The sequence below is a fragment of the Ptychodera flava genome, chromosome 11 (genome assembly GCF_041260155.1).
Source record: "Ptychodera flava strain L36383 chromosome 11, AS_Pfla_20210202, whole genome shotgun sequence".
Taxonomy (NCBI): Eukaryota; Metazoa; Hemichordata; class Enteropneusta; family Ptychoderidae; genus Ptychodera; species Ptychodera flava.
The window spans coordinates 31,565,508-31,585,990 of NC_091938.1; the positions used below are offsets into that span (position 1 = coordinate 31,565,508).

The 20,483-nt window shown below is 43.8% G+C and overlaps 4 protein-coding genes across 4 annotated transcripts; 1 reads left to right on the forward strand and 3 right to left on the reverse strand.

The window, feature by feature from the left end:
• The first annotated feature begins 8,648 nt into the window (after positions 1-8,648).
• On the forward strand, positions 8,649-9,728 carry LOC139144482 (uncharacterized). Its single transcript, XM_070715181.1, has 2 exons — positions 8,649-8,969; positions 9,244-9,728. Exons 1-2 carry the CDS (start codon positions 8,795-8,797, stop codon positions 9,726-9,728), a joined length of 660 nt encoding a protein of 219 aa, XP_070571282.1. The 5' UTR covers positions 8,649-8,794.
• Positions 9,729-10,753: 1,025 nt separating this feature from the next.
• On the reverse strand, positions 10,754-11,559 carry LOC139144484 (uncharacterized protein F54H12.2-like). The gene is made up of 2 exons (XM_070715182.1): positions 11,278-11,559; positions 10,754-11,146 (listed from the first exon to the last, which is right to left on the reverse strand). The coding sequence occupies exons 1-2, from the start codon at positions 11,557-11,559 to the stop codon at positions 10,754-10,756; spliced, it is 675 nt and encodes a 224-aa protein (XP_070571283.1).
• Positions 11,560-11,627: 68 nt separating this feature from the next.
• Positions 11,628-12,008, reverse strand: LOC139144485 (uncharacterized protein F54H12.2-like). The gene has a single exon (XM_070715183.1). It carries the CDS (start codon positions 12,006-12,008, stop codon positions 11,628-11,630), a length of 381 nt encoding a protein of 126 aa, XP_070571284.1.
• A 1,209-nt stretch (positions 12,009-13,217) lies between these two features.
• On the reverse strand, positions 13,218-13,739 carry LOC139144486 (uncharacterized). The gene has a single exon (XM_070715184.1). It carries the CDS (start codon positions 13,737-13,739, stop codon positions 13,218-13,220), a length of 522 nt encoding a protein of 173 aa, XP_070571285.1.
• Positions 13,740-20,483: the final 6,744 nt, after the last annotated feature.

Genomic DNA, 20,483 nt, shown 5'->3' on the forward strand with positions numbered 1-20,483 from the left:
TTCAACCATAAGGCATCGGACTCTTTTATTACTCTGCCTATTTCCGACATTTCTAGCTCGTCTGTACGTTGGACAAGTTGCAGGCTGACTACGAGTAACCATAGACTGACTTTGCTTGGCCATATACCGCCCATGGCGATGTTTTCCTGGCCTATGTCGAGCCCGGTTTTTCTGTCACGTCCGACCGCTCAATCCGACCCATCATACCAATCCAGCGCCAGCTCCGCATCCGCAAGAATTTCATAAGCATTATTCAGATGACTGCGGATCAACAGGACACAACAGCCAGACGCCGTCAAGAAGCGAACGTAACGACGGCCAGAGTGTATACCACATTGACTCCAGACTCGGTCGACCTGCCTGTTTTGGTGGCGGGGCCAGAAACCTCATCAAACCTGATGTCATCAGTTCCTATCACGTACATCGTATCACGTCCAGCAAGAATCGACAAGAGGATCAGTAGACTGACCGACGACTATATCAGTTTCCGTTTCAGATTAGTATTAGTCGTGCGTAGCCCGTCATGAGACAGCATGCTGCACAGGGAAAACAACGGACCTTGACCCTGTGACGTCAAACAAACTCAGTCTTAGGACCAAAGATGGCGGCGCCCATGGTGTCAAGTTGCCGCAGCGTCACTCAACTTTATGTCGAACAAAGATCACAGGCGACTATTAAAGTAACATCTGCATGATTTCAAGCATACTAACGAGTCCTTCCGACCGGCAGTTCACAACGATCTACACACGGCCTCACTTCCTGTTTGACTAGCATTTCCTGTTTGACTGAAAGCGAAACAAGGTACAGTTTCTATTCAAGAGTCAATTGAGTCAAGACTCTTTTTACACGGTCAACCAACAATGACTAGCATTTTCTCCGAGCATGTAAATATGCGGCAGCTCAAGGCTAGCCCTACCTGATGAACTTTCAGGCTGTTAAGCGAAGAGTTAGATGCGTATCAACATGACACTCCTGCGTTTGCAAGTCTGACTAGCAAATAAATTCAGAGCATACATATGCGGAAGCTGAAGGCTAACTCGCTGTAAAGCATCCTATCGGTGGCCTACTTAACAGTGGTCTCACCAATCGGACGTAACCTGCTCCCAGCTACCTATTGGATTTTACAGACCAGTTTCACCTGTCAGTTAATGTGTCACCAAGCGCAGCTGCTGGATGTCACCTGATGATCTTCCTTACTTCTACCTTGGATTACGCTGCGGTGCCACAAGAAAGAACCAACAAACTACAGCTGGAGATCGACAACGACCGGTCATTCTATATCGCCTTTCAGACTGATGTTTGCCATCTCGTTGGCATGTTCTGTCTGCTGGGTGGACTTGGCAATGAATCTTGCCGCCTTCGTTTTTTGTCTTATGCTACGATAAGGCCATGACTTACCTTTTACGTTGAAATTACTACTTATTAGTAGTTCAGTTTTGCTAGCATTCGCCTACTTGTCGCTCGTTTATTTACCTGTTTGCAGCTCATGTTACCTGGCTCTCTTCGGTTTGCATGCATTATCGTGCCCCCTTTTTCAGCATGTCGACTTGGCCATCCTGCACAAGTGTTTTCCAGCTTTGCATGTATTGCGCAGTCTGCAGTCTGGCCTTACATGCGGCCCACGCAATTTGCTCTTCATACAGCGTAGCGATGTTTTTCACGTTTCTTTTTCCTTTCATTTTAGATGCACCGTTTCAAACTACTGTGTCACTCCCTGGAAGCCGAACCCTGCAGCTGCACTTGTCGGCAATCTCACAAGCATCCCAGCGAAAACATACGAAAACAAAAACATTTGCTAGACCCATGGATACCTTACCACAAACCGCATTACGGCATCACGTCAGCACTTTGACTTTGTGGATTGTACAGTTCACATCAGTGTGACTGGAGTAACATGCTTTCTTTCAGAACACTTTCACTTTCAAAGCAAAGGACTACATACATCGTCCTTTGCCATTTAGCAGTATTACAGTTTTTTAGTAATGTCTCATAAATGCCACTTTTTTCCCACATCAGTTTCCTCATTCGAAAGAACTGGCATTTAACGCTGTCATGGACTTCACACTTCGTTCGACCAGCAACATGCCATTGTAGAGGCTTTGCTTCGCATGCTCGGACATTTTGCCAGTTAACAGCAACGTTCCGCTTTGCCTGATCCATTCACTGCTCTACAGGGAAATCCCAGACCACCTTTTAGGTAGATGGTCTAGCAACTGCCACCGACTTACATGTACATAAGATTTTAACATCTGAAATTTTCCCTGCGTCACATTTTTCAACGGCTAGCAGACCACCTTTTAGGTAGACGGTCTAGCAACTGCTACCGACTTTACATGTACATAAGAACATCAGAAATTTCCCTGCGTCACACTTTTCAGCAACGTTCCACTTTGCCTGATCCGTTGACTGCTGCTCTACATGGAAATCCCGGACCACCTTTTAGGTAGACGGTCTAGCAACTGCTACCGACGTACATGTACATCAGAACATTAGAAATTTGCGCCACGCCTTTCAACGGCTAGCCTCCTTACTGTGTGAACACTCAAACACTTATCTACTGCGGTCTTGTCGTTTCTTCAAGTCTGCCGTATTTCACCGCATCAACAGACTCACACGTTTACACGTCTTGTTGTGTTCCATGTCTGCGTTTTGCCATCTGGACTCACTGGGTGCACACTCAAACACTTTTTAACGGCTGCCTATTCGTCATGCAAGTCAGCCTCATTCCATTGCATTATGACTCACACGTTACATGTCTTGTCGTGTTTCACGTCTGTGTTCTGTAACCTAACGTTCCTACATGTACGTTGTTTCCACCTGGGCTCAAACAGTTGACCTGTCCCCAGGACCCCCTTCCCCCAAGCCGTATCATCACCACGGTGATCCCTTGGCGCGAGAACCTTGTCTTCGTTCAATGTTTCCACCCAGGCTAGCACAGTTTACCTGTCCCCCGGGACCCCCTCCCCCCAAGCCGTATCACCACCGCGGTGATCCCTTGGGCGCAGGAACCTTGTCTTCGTTCCATGTTTCCACCCGGGCTTGCACAGTTTACCTGTCCCCCAGGACCCCCTCCCCCAAGCCGTATCACCACCGTGGTGATCCCTTGGGCGCGAGAACCTTGTCTTCGTTCCATGTTTCCACCCGGGCTCGCACAGTTTACCTGTCCCCCGGGACCCCCTCCCCAAGCCGTATCACCACCGCGGTGATCCCTTGGGCGTGAGAACCTTGTCTTCGTTCCATGTTTCCACCCGGGCTCGCACAGTTTACCTGTCCCCCGGGATCCCCCTCCCCCAAGCCGTATCACCACCACGGTGATCCCTTGGGTGCGAGAAGCTTGTCTTGTTCAATCCACGTTTCCACCTGGGCTCGTACTCTTTACCTGTCCCCCAGGGCCCCCTCCCCCCTAGCCGTATCATCACCGCGGTGATCCCTTGGGCGCGAGAACCTTGTCTTCGTTCCATGTTTCCACCCGGGCTCGCACAGTTTACCTGTCCCCCGGGACCCCCTCCCCCCAAGCCGTATCACCACCGCGGTGATCCCTTGGGTGCGAGAACCTCGTCTCCGTTTCATCATGTTTCCACCTGGGCTCGTACAGTTTACCTGTCCCCCAGGACCCCCTCCCCCAAGCCGTATCACCACCGCGGTGTTCCCCTGCGTGCGAGAACCCTTTACTAACATCATTCTCAATTTCTTCCCTCCTTTTGGGGGTCACTTCAGTCATACTTCCTTCGTTTGGGCTTTGGATTCCATCCTGACCCCCATTTCTCGGGAATTCCACTCCTTTCCCACATTGCGGCCTCTCAGGATGGATTCATCATCAAGGTCATTCAGACCTTGACCCCAAGGTCACCAATGACCGTTGCTCGGTTGCTTGACTGAAGGGGCCCTCTCCCATATATTTTGCTCATATTTTATTGTAGGTTAGTTTGCTACTTCTATTTTGACTGTTTTGTATTGTAAGTTTTGATAGTATTTAGTTTGAGATCTGCAAGGGCACTAGTTCTATGCCCTTTACTGCTTTATATTTGCCGTTTCATCTTGTGCTTTATTCTTTACTTTGTTGGCGTTTACATTCTCCTTTTGCAATAAACCCTCCTGTCTTTCCTCAACTTAGCGGTGGTGTGTTCACAAAAACCACAGACAAATAGTATAGACAGACTGGAAACGCGGCATGCCTTTTGTTCCATGGTCGTCTCGGTAGACTATTGGCTTTTCATATTAAAATGAGCTTCAAAGGTGTTAAACTTTTTGGAGGTTTTGTTTGTGGTTGATAATTGCACGAGATTATGCGAAAAATGCGACGAGATGGCATCGTACTTCCAGTCGCATAGCAACCATAGTTACTTTGTGAGCTCTCAGGCCAGAAACACTGCTTTACGCCAAACAAAAACATAACACGCCAGCAGTTTCATAAACATATCCTTCCTTGACGCACGTGTAAAAGACGGTATGACTGACCGTAAACCATTGAGTAAAACCAGACAGTATCGATAAAAGACTTTCAAATTTGGTTCAAACACACTCATTATATATTCACACAAAAAAGGCGAGGCAAACATGGATGGGTTACCTAACCGCTTCACGCCTTAAACAATACCCGTTGCGACTCTGTCTATGATTATCTGTGCACAAACTGAAAGGTTTAAGCTTTGTAGCTTTCAAATATGCGACTTTCCCATAAAACTATTTATGTTTAGAAAGGCCTAATTCAGTACTTTCAAAAAATTTAACATTGTTATGGTTCATTATGCATAATTCTAAACAGAAAGGGAAATAGACATCAAATCAGGTCCAATAATCGTTATCATTCAAGGTAAACTATGAAATTTACCAGGTCCAAGGAACATATAGATGATGACAAAGGCAATGGGACCATCTTGAACCACGAAATAGTGGTGGTACCAGGTGTCCGGAATGGGTAAGCGTACCCTGCCAGGTAGCCGCACCCGTCAAGATTGACCCAAAGCGACAAACTCATTGTTATTTGGTGAATTCACCGAATTACTTTTGTGAGTCAAACATTACCCCTACCCCTTACATTGCACACTGATATTTGGTACACCACGTATTAAGAAAACAAGCTCATGCACTCACTAAATCTCATACACATACTTTTAATGTTGTTTTTCTTGTTTATTACACTGAGTTCTTCCAAAAATATACAAATTTTTATGAAACATTGTTTTGAGGAATGGGAACTTAATTATTGGGTTTGAAATTTATCAACTTTTACGATTTACGGTCAACGGCCGATATAAAGTCTAATCGAATGTTAATTTATAACATTTAAGTAATATATCAATGAAAAGGCCATAATCTGGGCTTTCTAAAAGTGTAGCAGTTTTAGTACTTTACTGTTTCCGTTTCCGTCGAGCGGTAAATATATGACCCCTATCCCATTGTTGAACTCCAAGATGGCGGTCAAGATGGCGCCAAATGAACCCCATGCGGCAATATTTGATTTGGGAACATCAAAATTCATTAACTATAGACCCTAAGTATTACAAAAATGTAGGTTAAAATATATTCATGGGGTGACTGGGAATCCTACCTTCAGACCCGACTAATATGGCCACGAGAAAGCCACACAGTTATAGAAATATACACGGACGCAAGATCTTTTAAATGGGCCGCGACATTGCAGCCAAATTCGCAGCATCCACGGGTAGTTGGTGATTCATGGAAAACGGAGTGGATGCCCAGACCAATAGCAGTAAAAGAAACCAAGGCCCTGGCTACAGAAATTGTCACTTTTGGTCCGCAACTAATGAACACACGCGTAAGACATACATTCAGACTCGGCTGTCATTGTTCATGCATGGAATTCTGGCTTCCGAAGATCAAAATCGATTTCTTTAAATCAACTGCTAAAGAAGATCTTTCACCTGTGTCTTAAGTCAATCGCATTTAAAATCGGAGGATAATTTCGCGGATAAACCGTCTAGGCACCTGTCGTTGTCAGATGTCATGCTTTCCTAAGAGGCATGGGACAACATTGACGAGGGTTTAATTGGTCCACACACAATCTACGCCATGGCAAACAAGTCTAATGCAAAAATACTCAACTTTGTATCCCCTTTCCTTCAACCAGGGAGTGTCGGCATAATTTTTTTCACTTATCAGTTTTCGCCGAGTTATAAACTGTACGTTTACCCTCCCTTCTCACTTGTGCACGCTGTCGTGAGCCATATCATCCACAGTGAACTTAACGCAACCGTGCTTGTACCCCGACATCACTACCCTCCCTTCTGGCCATTAGTCCAGAGGGCGGCGCGTAGTCTAAGCAAAGTCGCCCGCAGAGGGGAAGTGGGGATTGTGCTTGCACCGACGCGCTTCGGCTATCGCCTGCATAAGCTGCAGTGTGACCTTTATGTCGCTACGTTTGCCCCTTAGTCGTAGCTACAGATAAAACATAACACTCAAGATAGCTACGATAACTTTAAAGAAAAAGCTAGAATCGACCAAAGCACTCATTTTATTTTTGTCCTGGTTTTTTCCCTATTTCCTCACAGAAATGTTGGATGTGTGGATTGGACAATGGTAACGTACAGCACTTTAAATATTGTGGCGCAAAGATTCGCAACCCCTGCTAACCTGAATGAATCAAGGAACTGTTGCCGAAATCAACGTACCAGATATTGACCAACGTATGCAAGTCATTCTTAGCGATCGCTCTCAATACAAAATACAAAACGAGCGCCTTGTGCAACAACTGGAGTCGTTTCTCTTTAAGTTGGGTAGCTCCAAAATTGGTCAGCAACATCCATAGATATCACTAGGTTCCTCATTTTTTAAGACAAAGACGCTTAAACTCAAGTACATGACGTAAACTGTGTAAATTTAGGGACCACAAAACTCCCACGGTGCACTTGTCCCAAAAGGCTCCGTGTCAATACTGTCAAAAAGATGGTCTCCAAATTAAAGACGTTTTATCAATCCCAGGCCGTTGTATCTGGTCAGCTCACCCGTCACCCAATGGAATCAATAATAATAGATAGATATATTTAAAAACAATATCTGAAGAACAAGCCAAAGCGTTATTGACGGCCAAACAGGCGAAACCTCTTATTCTGGATAAAATGCGACTAATTTACCTCATATTATAAGCAAAATGAACAGTCCACAATCCACTCAACAATCCTACATCCTGGCCAGGGACAAGCCTTTTTCAAGCTCTTAGCCTTTTTTTAGCGATAGGGCACATGACCTAGGCCACGTAAAAGCACAAGAGACTCTGCGTTTCCCAGACAATTCGGGGTTTCTCTTTAATCATACGTTTGGCAAAACTCTCGAGGGTCTGGGCCGAACCTCTTCGCGATTAAGCGTTGTCCAGATATTCTCATGTGTCCGATTAATACATTAGAGACATATTTTAGGCTTGCACGCAGCCTTGACATCGATCTTACAACGGGTTACCTGTTTCGCCCTACAAACTCGCAGGGGATGGCAGAGCAAAAGCCTTTTTCATCACAATTGGCTTACCACCGGTAAAATCATATCTACTAGATGTAGGAATCGATGCCGGCGAAACCCTGCATGGCTGTCGAAGTGCCTGCGCCATTTCGCTGGCCATGGCAGGTACGAACATCAAAACTCTAATGTCCCATGTGGGTTGGATGGCGGAGGAAACAGCACAATACTATATGCAGTTAGGAAAGGTTATGAGTTATGGAGCACCAGCTAGCACTTTGTCTGAGCTAGCCAACGCGCAAAAACATGATACAAAAAGATATAAAACCTCAATGAGTTACTTGGATTTTCTAGGCTTTTGATAAGAAAAATTAAGTTACTGATATAAGGTATCCGACAGTGCATTGTTCCAGTATTTTTTTTAATATCTCGACAATAAGGGTTTACTAAACCACTGTCACATAGTTATCATGATATTATGGAATGAAAATCAAAAAATATATCTTTGCAGCAACATCTCGATTCCCTGTTCATTTTTGGAACTGTGTGCGTGCGTTGTATTGCAAGTGGTGGATCTTGGTTCTAGTTTTGAATATTTTTTAAGGATTGGGGGTTATCTAACTTGTTATTTGTAGACTCAAACATAAGGATAACAGGCTTGGCGTCCGGATGCGCCTCCCAAAGACCGGACCCAATCCTATAACAATAGGCATATAAATGAGCGAAGTGATATGGCTTTGAATACATAGTTATTTTCACTGTAACCGAACTACTTACAGCTACGCGTACGCGTGACCTTTGCTGGTATGCATGACCTTAGTTGGTATATGTACATATAAAACAGCTGAGAGAATAAGACAAATGACAACCAGAAACGTCATTATGATAATGGTCAAAATTATGTCGTTGGCAGTCACTTCATGGGCATTGCACTTAGGCAAGAGTACAGCTGTACCAAAAAACATACAAACAAACGCACTAAAAGTTGTATCATTTGCCGACACCAGTAGTAAGGGATACAGTATAGACCACTTTGGAAGTTAGGGGGTCTTTTTTTACTTTTTTTCACATGCTAGGGGGCCTCATTAACCAGCTTCTCCCATTGGTTCATTTAAATGCCGCAAGGGATATTGGGATAACAATGTGCTTTCCTGATTGGTCAGTTGCTTAATATATGCAAAAATGAGGGTATATAAGTTATCTTAGGGCCAATCTTGCTCTAGAAGTCCCATCCTCCACAACAACAACAACTCAACTCTTCATAACCATGGCAACTCCAATACTGTCACCAAGACTACTGGAAGAGGGATGGCGCAAGTGTTATTCAGTGAAGGCTGAACTGCCGTACTACTTCAACGTTAAGACTAACACCAGCGTCTAGACAATGCCCACAGTCTCTGACCAAGATGAGAGGTATGCTGATGTTCCAGGAAGGAAGAGTCCCGATTTGCCAGAGCCTACTCAGGAAGTGCCCCTGCCTCATAAGGCTCCGTCCAGTCAGCCATCAGCAGCTGCTTTGGTCCCTCCACCTTCCAAGCCTGGCACCACCAGTCAAGCAGGTGAGAGACAATTAAGATTTCTTCTGCGTGACACAGAGACATCAGCTCGGATTGTGAGTGTGCAGATGTTCAAGGGAAATGTGTACGTGGGGATACGTGAATTCTTCAAGAAACCTGATAATGGTGAACTGATACCGACAAAGAAGGGCATCAATTTGAATTTGGATCAGTGGAGTCGACTGAAAAGTATTGCACAGAGTATCGATGAGGCTGCCAAGACACTGATGTACAATTGACCTGGTACTCACAGAACCGTCTTTCTTTCCTTTTTCAGAGCCTTCCTTCAGCGATATGCCAAATGACTTGGACAGGAAAGTAGCAAGAAGAGTGGCAAAATATGTCTACGCCAAGTTTATCCTGGACCAAGTCAATGCTATCATCAACGAAAACTGTGAGGGGTGCCGAGAAGACTACCCATCTCAGAGGGACCATGAGTGCCTGTACTATGGCGATACCCCTGCAGGTCAACAAGAAGTCATCAGCAAATACTTTATGGATGCTGTCAAACGAATCAACATGCTGGCTGTGCAGAAGTCTATTCTTGCCATGGCTGAACTGTGTTACATCACCCTGGATCATAATGTCCCCCTTGGATTACTTGATCTTGATGATCTGTTGGAGTTGTTGTACTACCGCTGGAGTGAAGACCCTGAAAGATGTTTTGAAGCTCTATCGGACAGTCTGTCTATGTATGGAATGGTCTTGTGCAACGACATGATCACTGCAGTTTGTTCCACAGTTAGTTCTGCAAGCAGTTAATCATTTCAATTTCCTTCAATTTACAAATGAGTTTTTTCTTCGGACATTACAAGTTTGCCAAGGACACTGAAAGACACTTGCAATAAAAAGTGTTGTGTTTCATGTTTTTGCCTTGTTAAATTTTGTTAACTTTGAGAAAATAAAATTTACTGTTATTGTTTAAAATGAAAAACCAATATCTTGTCCGTCTATACTCTTTGTGAGCTAGCGGAAGTATGCTTGTGTTATGAATGAGTATGATTGATTGCCCCTCCCCTTCCCCCTCCCCCCTTTATACCCATCATCCTTGAGAGAGAGAGAGAGAAAAAAAAACCACAGACACACATGCTTTGTATTTTCAATTGAACAAGTTTGAAAATTTATTGAACACCAACAGGAAAGCGAACACAAGAACTAGTAACAATGTAATGAATATGACTTCTAAGTCAAACGAGTCTGTAAAAAGTTAACATCATAAATGTCAAAATCAACACCAGTCAATTTTTCAATGAAATCATTCACGAGAAAGTCATTAAAAGTCAAGTCCTCTGTAAACTGCTTCACAATGTTCGACATGGACCATCCCCGGCAACGATGTAGCAGATAGTAAAGGACGTATTGTCCACACACTGAAGAAATGGGTCCCTGGAACCTTTGTCTGTTATAGATCCAGTCGAGAGAGTTTCTGTTGAGGAATGCCTTGAAAGGTGTCCTGTTGGGTGGACGTCCGTACGAATCGAAATATTCACCATGGTTGCTATCGGCAAAGTAGAAAGCCACCCAGTGTTTCCCTGGTTGGGTACTTGGGTCCACATTGGCCACAAAGGCAGCAGGATAGGATTTTAGTCTGGTCTTAGGCAATCGGTCTGATGGTTCCACCCCGCCAAAAGATGATGCAGTGTATCGATCTGTACTCAAGATCTCTTTCAACTTTAATGTGTCCATCTTTCACTTCAGTCGAGGAATCAACTTCAGTAATCAAAGAGGACGTTGCGGTCTCTGTCGATTTCAATGATGTTTATCCAGTTTGCCATACACGAGTAAATTCACAGTATTTGGCAGGGCTTGTCTGAACTGAGTTCGATGCCCAGGTTTCCTTCTTTGACCAGGTTCAAATGTCCTCCGTCGGCAGACAAGTCCGGTGTGAGATCAAATGCAAACAGTGTGTATCCATTGTCGTATTCATAGCGATTGATGTTGATTCCTTCATCCCTGCCTATTTTATTAGTCCCAGTAAACAGGGAATAGTAGGCCATGATGAATGATTGACCACCAGCTTTGGTGAAGTCCAGTTTCAGGGGTTTGCTCGGAACTTGCTTTCCACTGACATTAAGGACCAGCGACGTCATGCCGTAATGTTTGAAGTTGAAAGGATTTTTCTTGTATGAACCGTTGAAGGCATCGTTGTCCACCAGACCCAAGACCACGCGTTTAGGTAGCTGTCCCAGAAAGATGTGATCTTTTTGAAGGACATGGTGCCTCCAGGAATAGACAGAACCTTCATCACACAACGATGTATGGGATACTTGGACGGTCCCTGCTTTAAAGCTTCTGCATGGCCCAGCTGTACCGATGGACTGAGTTTTATTTTCCTGACCAGTAGTGTGGCTTCGGTGACTACAGCTTTGAAGCCTGAATTTTCTGCAGAGCTCACAAGGGAGAAGGCATTCTTGCTTCTATTGAGTTTGAGACGTAATTCGACACCATTCATTAGATACTTGGGCTGAAAGAAGAGATCCGAATGGATGGGTCCTACCATATCGACAACTTGACTTCCCGACGTGAAGGCATATTCGTTTTTCAGTCCCTTGTTCACTTCTCCACCTTCTTTAGTGGGGTCCACTTCATCCATTTTCAAGTGATAGTCCTTGAAGAAGAGGGCTGAACCGATATGGGTTTCTTTGGCCTCCTTACCATAATTCAACAAGGTCTCCAACATCGCTCGGTAGGGTAAGTAGGGGAAGGGTTGGATATCATTTTGCCATTGAGGTGTACATCCACCTGGCTGAACAGTGAATGGAGCCACAAGTTGATGGGACCCACTGCTGCATCTGCACCGAGGTTAGTACCATCAACTTTTGTAATCTTGGCCTTGATCAGAAGGAGTGTCGAGGACAGATCCATGTAGTCTTCCCCTGAACCCGAAATCACAAATTTGATGGGTCCCGATTCCACAATGTGGGTCAGGGGATGCACTTCTTCCCATTGTCCCTCTTCCACACTAGTCTGTGTTGGAGGAACTGTGAACAAGTCAAGTTCACTCTTGGTACACTCGCAGGAGTGTTCGTGAAGAAATGCCATGTTAGTCAAAAATGTCAGGAATCTTCTCTTTGCTTGGCTTTGGAGGAAATGACTCTTCGTTTCGGAGCTTTACGTTTTATACCACCGCCTGGGGGAACTGAGTATCTGGAACCCCTGCCTGTCATCAACTGTTTCCCGGCTTCTACAACCGTCGTTTTGCCGAGTGCTTGATGTTACGTCCACTGAGTGCATCACCTGCAATGTTGAGTCCCGTTTTCAACATCTGTCTCCCTAGGACTTTAGCACCTTGTTTGAGCAGTGGTGTGGCTGCACGGAAGAGGCCTCCAAAAATACCACCCAAGCCATATCCTCTCTGCACGGCTGCCCCCTGGAACGATGCTCCATTTCCCACCTGATCCAAATAAAACTTCTTGTATGTGGCCGGTTGCTTTCATAGATTTTACGTCGATACGGCATGGTTCAGGCTACAATAGTGTAGGGCGTCGTTATCTGAAGGCCAGTGTCACGATCACTTTCCCACCTTGAAATGGCACTTTTTGACCGTGTCGTCTCTTATGTAGACTTCTACCGTATCAAATTCGCGGTTTCTCAGGGAAAGAAAGTATGGAGTGTGGAAGGTGCAGTTGATCATCTGTCCATGGATCCCTTCCACTTTTCTATTCTCAACAGGGGTGCAAAGGTATCTCCCACCAACTGGTCGTCCACTAGGTCGCAATACACATACAGAGAAGAGAGGTTTCGAACACTGAACATGAAAGGTGCATCGTTCTTCTGCCTCAAGATGGTATTGGGATAAAATCCGATGATTTCAGCCAGACCTGGTAGAAAGTAGAGGCTGGTACCCTCACTCACATCAGCGGTTACTTTCCTAGACACCGGGTCAAAAGTCAATTGGATGTTGTCGGGTAAACCTTGCTCTCTCAGAGTGGTCAGTATACTTCCAAAATCATCGTAGTAACCTGCAGGTATTTTGACAAGTGTTTTCCTATGGTCTTGAATTTCGTACGCCAGCACGTTTCTGCCCTCGACCACATTGTACCAAGAGAAAGGGTAGTGTATGTCCATCAAGGCCACTTCCCAGTTGCCCCGCAGAGAAATGTGTTTGGGTAATTTCACAGTGTAGCCTGTCACTGCATTGTCTGGGAAAACATCCATGGATGCATTGCTCGGTGGTGTCATGAAAAACAGATGTTCAGCCATGATGAAAGTGGCGGTCAGACTGTGACTCTCCGAACAGAGTCATCCTTCTTATAGTTTTGCCAGATCTCCGACCCAACTATTGAATTTGGATGGCCAACCATACCACTTGACCAGATATTCAGTCTTGCCCTTTCTCTTTCTTGTTTTGAGTATTTTTTCCACTCTGAAGACATCGTCCTCTTTCTTGACGACTTTTTGTAGTTCTTGTTCATAGAAAGTACCTTCTAATTCCTCTTCATCAAAATCTTTCAGCTTGTAAAGAGGTGGTCGACTGGAAATCCTTTTCGACACAGTGAAGATTTCTTCTGTCCAATTTGGCAGATAACCTTTCTTGAACATACGTTTAGTTTTGCTGATTCTCACTTGTTCTCTCACACTGAATTTAAATTTCACCGTTTTCTGTTCATAGTCACTGTACAGAGTATCCCACACCTCTTTTTCATTGGTCTTGTTGACAGACGCTGGTTTTCTCTTGGTGCTGCGATGCCAAGTGTTGTTGTAAGCTTGCATTAGCTGAGGAAGCACCGATAGGTAGCTTAGGGTGTTGTTTCTGGTAAAGTACTTCCACATTTTAGTTTTCAGGGTACGATTGAAACGCTCAACCACAGAAGCTTTGGATTTGTTTCCGATGGTGAAAAATTGAATGTCTTCACTCTTCAGAAATTTCTGAAATAGGTGTGTTCACGAATTCTTTGCCTTGATCCGTTTGTAATTTTCTGGTTTTCGTCCAGTCTTCAAAATCTGTTCAAACGCTGCCACCAAAGTGGCCCCTCGTTTGTCTTTCAAGGGAATGGCCCAGGCATACTTGGATAAAATGTCAATGCAGGTGAGGATGTATCGGAACCCTGAATTGTATTTTGCTAGTGAACTGACATCTGCAAGATCAGCTTGCCACTGTTGATCCATTCCACCGACAATTACTCTAGCCCTTGGAAACTTCCACCTCACTGGTTTGTGTAATGTGTAAGTGTCCTGATGTTGCATCCATTCTCTCACTTTCTGACGGGTGGTCTTTATTCCCTTCTCTTTTGCAGCATGGTAAACAGCATCGATTCCTCCAAAACTTGCGGAATGACTTGGATCGTAATACACCTGGCTGAGGTGCTGATCCAAGTCCGTCAATTTGGTCACAGGTTTCATGTTTGATGACGATGGATCCAGAGCAGCAAGCACAGAGGCACCTCACCCATATGAGGACATCGCCAAGGGATAGAGAAGGTGGACAAGCACTCCATGACAGAGGTCTCTTTGGAATGAGTATCATCAAATTGTCGAGGATGTTTTAAAAGTTGAGCCAATTCCCTGTCATGGATGGTTGATGTTGCGGTCTTGCAGAGGTTGAAATGACAGGACGTATCTCCCTCCTTATCTTTTTCTTTTTGGCGGATGATTGTCCAGCAAATACTCCATGATCACCTTCTTCATCATCATCACCTCTTGGCTGAAACAATCCTTTTGATTTTCGCTGAGACTGAATCCAGTTCCATCTTTCCTTGTTACCAATCAGCTCTTGTGGTAACATTCATGTCAGACAGCACTTGCGCAAATTGTTGACACCTCTAGGAGTGAAGGTTTTCCTCCGACGTAAGGTGTTGCTGAGGAGGTCTACCATATGAGTTCCAGGTAAGGGGTTGCCGTCGTACGTTAATTCCCCTTCCTCATTCCAATCCACGGAGTCATGCTGTTTCACTTTCTGAAGGAGCAAGTGTGCTTTTTGTCGGAGGGATTTTGGCACACTTTCCATCACATCCTGCTCCAACACTACCCAAGGGCTTTGGCTTATCTATGCCTTCCTCTTCCGTGCCCTTAGCTAATGGAGACCCTGAAGAAGACACAGCGGTAGTGGTACCTGTTGAAGTTTCAGAGGGAGGATGCTGATTTGAACAGGTTCCTTCCTTTTATCAATGTAAGCCCTGTACTGCTGAAGAGTCTGTTGGTACAGTTTTGCCTTTCATCATCGGTGATGTCTGTTCTTTCCAAGATTTGTTGCATCTCCCGATCCAGAGAGGACAGCATCTTCGTCACAGGGTTGTTGTTTGATTCTGCTGTAGTTGTATGGTATCTAGTAATTCCTGTGGCACAAGTGCCATCTTCTTGGCATGTTCCATGGGCATGATGACAATTCACTTAAAGAGGAGACTTCCCAACACAGACAGCACAGCCCTAGGACGGCTGAGAGAAATCCACCTTTTGCACAAGTATCTTCTTCTTCTTTGATGTTGAAACCTTTTTATTTGACAGTGTGCGAAGATGATGTTTGTATTTGCTCAATTTCTTCTTTTGAGCAGATGACAGTGGAACACTTCCCCGAAAAATGTTCAGACAACATTCACAGAGGCAATGGATTAAATCGTTACTGGCTCCCTCGATGATCCCCCTCTGTTGCTTTGGATTGCCCTTGGCTAACACAGAGAGAAAATGAGCATGTTTTCTCATTCGCTGAGACATGATGAAATGATGGCATTTCATCTCATCATGTCTATTTTATGTTTTCCTGATGTAAACAAAGGCAGTCTCTCCTGGAAAGATGTTCGTGCGCAGGCGAAGGATTTCCGGTGTGTTGGGTTTCAGGTCAATTAGGAGATAACCATAGGGTTCACGGGAGGCATCGGTGAAAGCTTCTTGGATGAAACAGGTGTGTCCTGGGTACATTTGTTTGGCTAGATGAGTGATCTGTGATCCGTCTCTTGGATTTTTAAACAAGACCAGATAATGTGAATTCAGACTCATGGTTCGAGTCTCTCTGCCTTGATGAAACAGATTTTGTAAGATAAGCATGACAGAGAGATTACGATGATGAGAACCTTTAGTGAACAGATTGGTAATTCTCTTGTCATTTCCAGTTTCTGACAACAGATCATCAATAATCAATAAGTTGGATTGGTGAGGGGAAAACATACTGTCCAACTCTTCAGGAATGCCTTCAACAAAATGAATGCTAGGATAAGGGCAGCCAGTTCCGTATAGGCAGGTTGATATTCTCCATAGCACCAGACAATACGCTCAGGAGATGGAAAAATCATAGTTTGCCGTTCCTTCAGCAGTCGTTTGACGAATTCGGTTTTGCCTGACTGTGTGGGTCAACATATGAGAGCAGTGAATGGATGTTGTAGTCTTGCATCCATGATTGACTTGATTCATGTTGTTCAGACAGAAGACGAATGATTCGTATCAACTGGCACATCAATTGATGAGTGTCAGATTGTCTGGCCAGTTTCAAAAATCTCTGTCTTTCAACTTTTTCTTCAATATTATGCACTTGTGTGAGATGATTTGCCAGTCTTACGAGATGTTTTGCATGACAACCTGGGTAAAGACAGTTCTTTCGCATTTGTGGCATGGTATACCAAGTTGACCAACTTGATCTTCACCGTGATGGGACTTTTTTGGTTGATTTTCTTTCAGTCAATCTCTCCACTCAGATCAATGTTTTCATAACATGAGACTGGCTTCCTTTGAAAAATTTACCATAGATGATGTATGGCAGCACACACAAATACAGGAAGAACATAGGACTGGAGAAATCTCGATTATTGATGATCAGCTTCAAGAGTGTTTGCAGAATGAGACCATCACGTCAAATGAACCTTACGCTAAAACGGTACTAGCTTTTACCAGAAAGGATATTCTCATTTCTTGACAGAGGGAGGGCAAAATAAGGCCCGAGGGGCTAAGGGGCCTTTAAAGGGTCTAGAGGGATGGAGGGAGTCCATAAACAGGGAAAGTGTGATCTCATTCATTGACAAAGCCCAATCTTCCTCGATGGCCCTCGGGGCAGTAGGGCCCACTTTTGGCCTTCGAGGCAATGACACACACACACACACATACACACACACACACACACACACACACATACACACAAACAAACATACTTCCTCACTCAACAAATGTTTACACATAAACACTCACAAATAAATTCAAACCAGCCTCTGAATCATTTAAAATAAACTCAATTGATGTCAGTTTATTACTTTACAAAAAGATTAATCAGGAACTTTTGTTTGGTTCACATATAAAAAGTTTTAAAGATGAAAGTTGAGATCTACAGATTATTTGAACTCTCTCTCTCTCAAAAACCCGAAAACAAATCCAAAGTCAATATCTAAAGTTTCATGGGGTAATATGTACATTCTTATCTCTTTCATTTGCAAAATTTCATTTCAAAACTTCTTTTCTCAAAAATTCAAACACATACATTTCAAGACTTCAAAATAAATGAAATTTACAACTCTAATAAACAGAATGATCAGATTTCTTTTTTTCTTTAAATTGCCAAAACTACCTGTATACAAGATCGCAAGTTTGACATTTTTTGTTGTTTTTTGTTTTGAATAGGATTTATACAATAGATTCATTGATTGCTGAAACACACGAGCATTGTGAAAACAGCTTCACTAAAATTCTTTACATTATCCTCCTAAAACAACTTGAAATGCAATACTAAAATACAATGAGTTCATGCCTAAGTATAAACATTTACAATTCTTAAAATTTTCTTTAAATGAGATCTTTAAAACCTCTTGAATTGCAAAATACAATACCTGACAAAGCATTCAAAACTAGTTTGATAACACAATGTTTTGAAATACTAGAAAACATTTGCCAAATATTTAGTGACATTCATTAATTGATATTTCTTGGGGGGGGGGAGGGTTTCAAATACAATGTACAGTTTAATAACCGTAGGGAAGAGTTTTGTAATTTCCAATCAGAGCTCTTTTATCATAAACTAGGGCATACTTTTTACTTTCGCTTTTTGATACTACATTACATCCAACACGTCGGATTTTGACGGGGTCATTCACGGTGATGGTTGATGTTGGACAGGTGGTGACAAGACGAGTGATGGCATCAAAGTTGACGTCTAAGCTGTTGCGGTAATTTAGGGTGATTCCCCTGACTTTACACAGAGTGGTGTTACCTTTCCTGTCGGGCTGTGCTAGACAGAAGGCGTAGTTTTTAGCTCCCCCTGACACGAACTTGGTGATGAAATTGCTGGGAGGATCCAGTTCGTTGGTGAGATCACCCAAGTAATCACCAAGAGGTGGTTTGTACTGGTCTGGTTTGCTGACAAAGATGACTGAATCAGTGTCGAAGTACAAGACCCGTTCACCAATGGCTTCAAGGAGATCGTACAACTTCAGACGAGCATAGGCAGTGGTGAATGCAGCGATGACAACATTGGTGTTGACAGCCCCCTCGACAAATTCATTCCGAAGTGTATGTTGAACAGCAACCATGTCGTCATTGATGAAAGACAAGTTGTTGACAATGTGTTGTTCACTTGTAAGCAGGTGGAAGAGTTCTGCAGGTTCTTTGATGTACTGCAGCTGTGGAAAGTTGTTGCGTTGTGCAAACTTGCCCCACATAGAATTCAGCATTAGTTTTGCCAATGCTCGTTGGCCTGGATTTCGGTGAATCTTTGTCTTGTCAAGAAGGATTCCCTCTCTGTCAAAGTACTCACGGATGTACCGATCTTGGTCATCTTCTGTCTGACACCATGAAGGCCAACCACTACTCTCTTGTTTCAACTTTAAGAAAGTGTTGATGTAATCAGTAAAGAGCCCACCTGTGTGCGATTCTGTGTTGTACACTTCTTTTCTCTGTAGTGCCATACCTCAAACACTTTGATGATCTTGTACCCCTTCTCGACAGCTTTGGCTAATTCAGTGTGGTCCAAGTACCCACAAAGGACGGCTGTTCGTCATTATGCTCACATGGTGACTGTTGTTTGGTGTCTGCACAACTTCTGCAAAGGGGAAACATCAGCTTCTTTTCCACTCTGGAGGGGGAGAACAGGAAAGTAGAGTTTCGAGGAGGCAGAACTCGACATTTCGCCAGACCAAAGTATGATTGAACGAGGAGTACAATGTTCTTTGTGCGGACTTTCGGATGTTTGATAGGGTACTTACAGTACTTGTTGACGTAGGGGTAGAGGCTTGTGAAATCCACGTAGTGAATTTCTTCATCATCAACACATCCGTGGTATAGTGTAGTGGCATTGGTTCTACCGCCAAAGAATGCATCTCGTGGATGAAGGGGCTCCTGTAGGTCAAGTGACTTGACGAATTCTTGCAGTTCTTGGTTTTCATGAATTTCTTTCTAGCAGCTAGGCGATGTTGCCGTGAGTGTGTGGGGGTTCGAATCCGTATGGTTATAGTAAAATTTATATTTCTTGAAGTCACACTCCCACTTTTCAATCACTCTAAAGCCATGGCAACGTAGAAATCGCATCTTATCTTGGTTACTTTGGTAAAGTCTGCCATCGTCTTCTCGACTTTAGTGTTGACAATGTCATGGTCTTCATAGCATCGAGGACAGCCATGGTAGTAGCAACCGTGCATCTCATATACTGTGTTGCTTTCTTCGTCATAACCATCTACCCAATAGCGGTCAATTTTCTTCTCACCTCCATTGTGGACGTGTTGGATGTTGACATCATTCTTGAATGTAATCCATTCTAACCACAGCAATGCAATGACAGATTGATTTCTTCGTTGGATGTACCAATGGTCTGGAATGACCCCGATGGTATCTTTCTTGAGAAAATACTTATGTAAAATAACATTGCAGGCTGATGCGATGGTCACACAATCTCTGAACGGATCTACACCATTCTGTTGTTTGAACATGTCTTGAAATTTCAAACAGCTTCTCCTCAGGATGTCTTCATCACTTCTTCAGTAGTCTTCGAGCACTTGTCTCAGGTTGAAAGGGCGGTTTTTCAATCTTTCGTCGTCATACCACTTTAGGAATTTCTCTCTCGCATGCTGTTTCATGCCATCGGGACCGTAGTATCTGGAATCTGGGAGAGGACCGATGTAATCTTGATTCTCTGCTGTGTTGAAGAAATGGGGGAAGTAGCCTTTGTGAAGTTCATTCAGCTCAAACATGTCAGGAAGTTGAGCCAAAGCCACAGGTAGGAAATTATAAGAGTCAATGAACTTGATGTTTAAGTCGGGGATGAAGATGCGCATGATTTTGGTTCCATTGATGATGACGTCAGGTTGAACGTTGTTTTCATGGCAGTATTGCAGTATGAATTGTCCGTCATAACCTTGCAGATTGTGTGCGATGAAAGTACTGATGGCGTTTTCTTCTGTGAGTGCCCAATCGCAAAACTCTTGCTTGGTGTTAGAGCCATAGAACACCTGCTCTGAACATGTCTCGGACTGGACAATGCACAAGTTGGGTACATGGACGCCCCCATCTTGGGTACATTCAAAGTCGAAGAAATAGTACTTCATCTCTTCTTCACTGCTGTCTTCGTCTCCTTCTTCAGCTTCAAAGTCGAATAAGTCAACATCATCGTCA

What these genes read in the sequence shown, in the direction of transcription:
- LOC139144484 (XM_070715182.1), bottom strand. Translation starts at nt 11,559, where the DNA reads ATGGATGAAGTGGACCCCACTAAAGAAGGTGGAGAAGTGAACAAGGGA. An exon ending in AAATAAAACTCAGTCCATCG is followed by an intron (nt 11,147 to 11,277) that starts GTACAGCTGGGC and finishes TTTCTGGGACAG; the next exon opens with CTACCTAAACGCGTGGTCTT.
- LOC139144486 (XM_070715184.1), bottom strand. Translation starts at nt 13,739, where the DNA reads ATGTGGAAGTACTTTACCAGAAACAACACCCTAAGCTACCTATCGGTG.
- LOC139144482 (XM_070715181.1), top strand. Translation starts at nt 8,795, where the DNA reads ATGCCCACAGTCTCTGACCAAGATGAGAGGTATGCTGATGTTCCAGGA. An exon ending in TGGCACCACCAGTCAAGCAG is followed by an intron (nt 8,970 to 9,243) that starts GTGAGAGACAAT and finishes TTCCTTTTTCAG; the next exon opens with AGCCTTCCTTCAGCGATATG.
- LOC139144485 (XM_070715183.1), bottom strand. Translation starts at nt 12,008, where the DNA reads ATGGCATTTCTTCACGAACACTCCTGCGAGTGTACCAAGAGTGAACTT.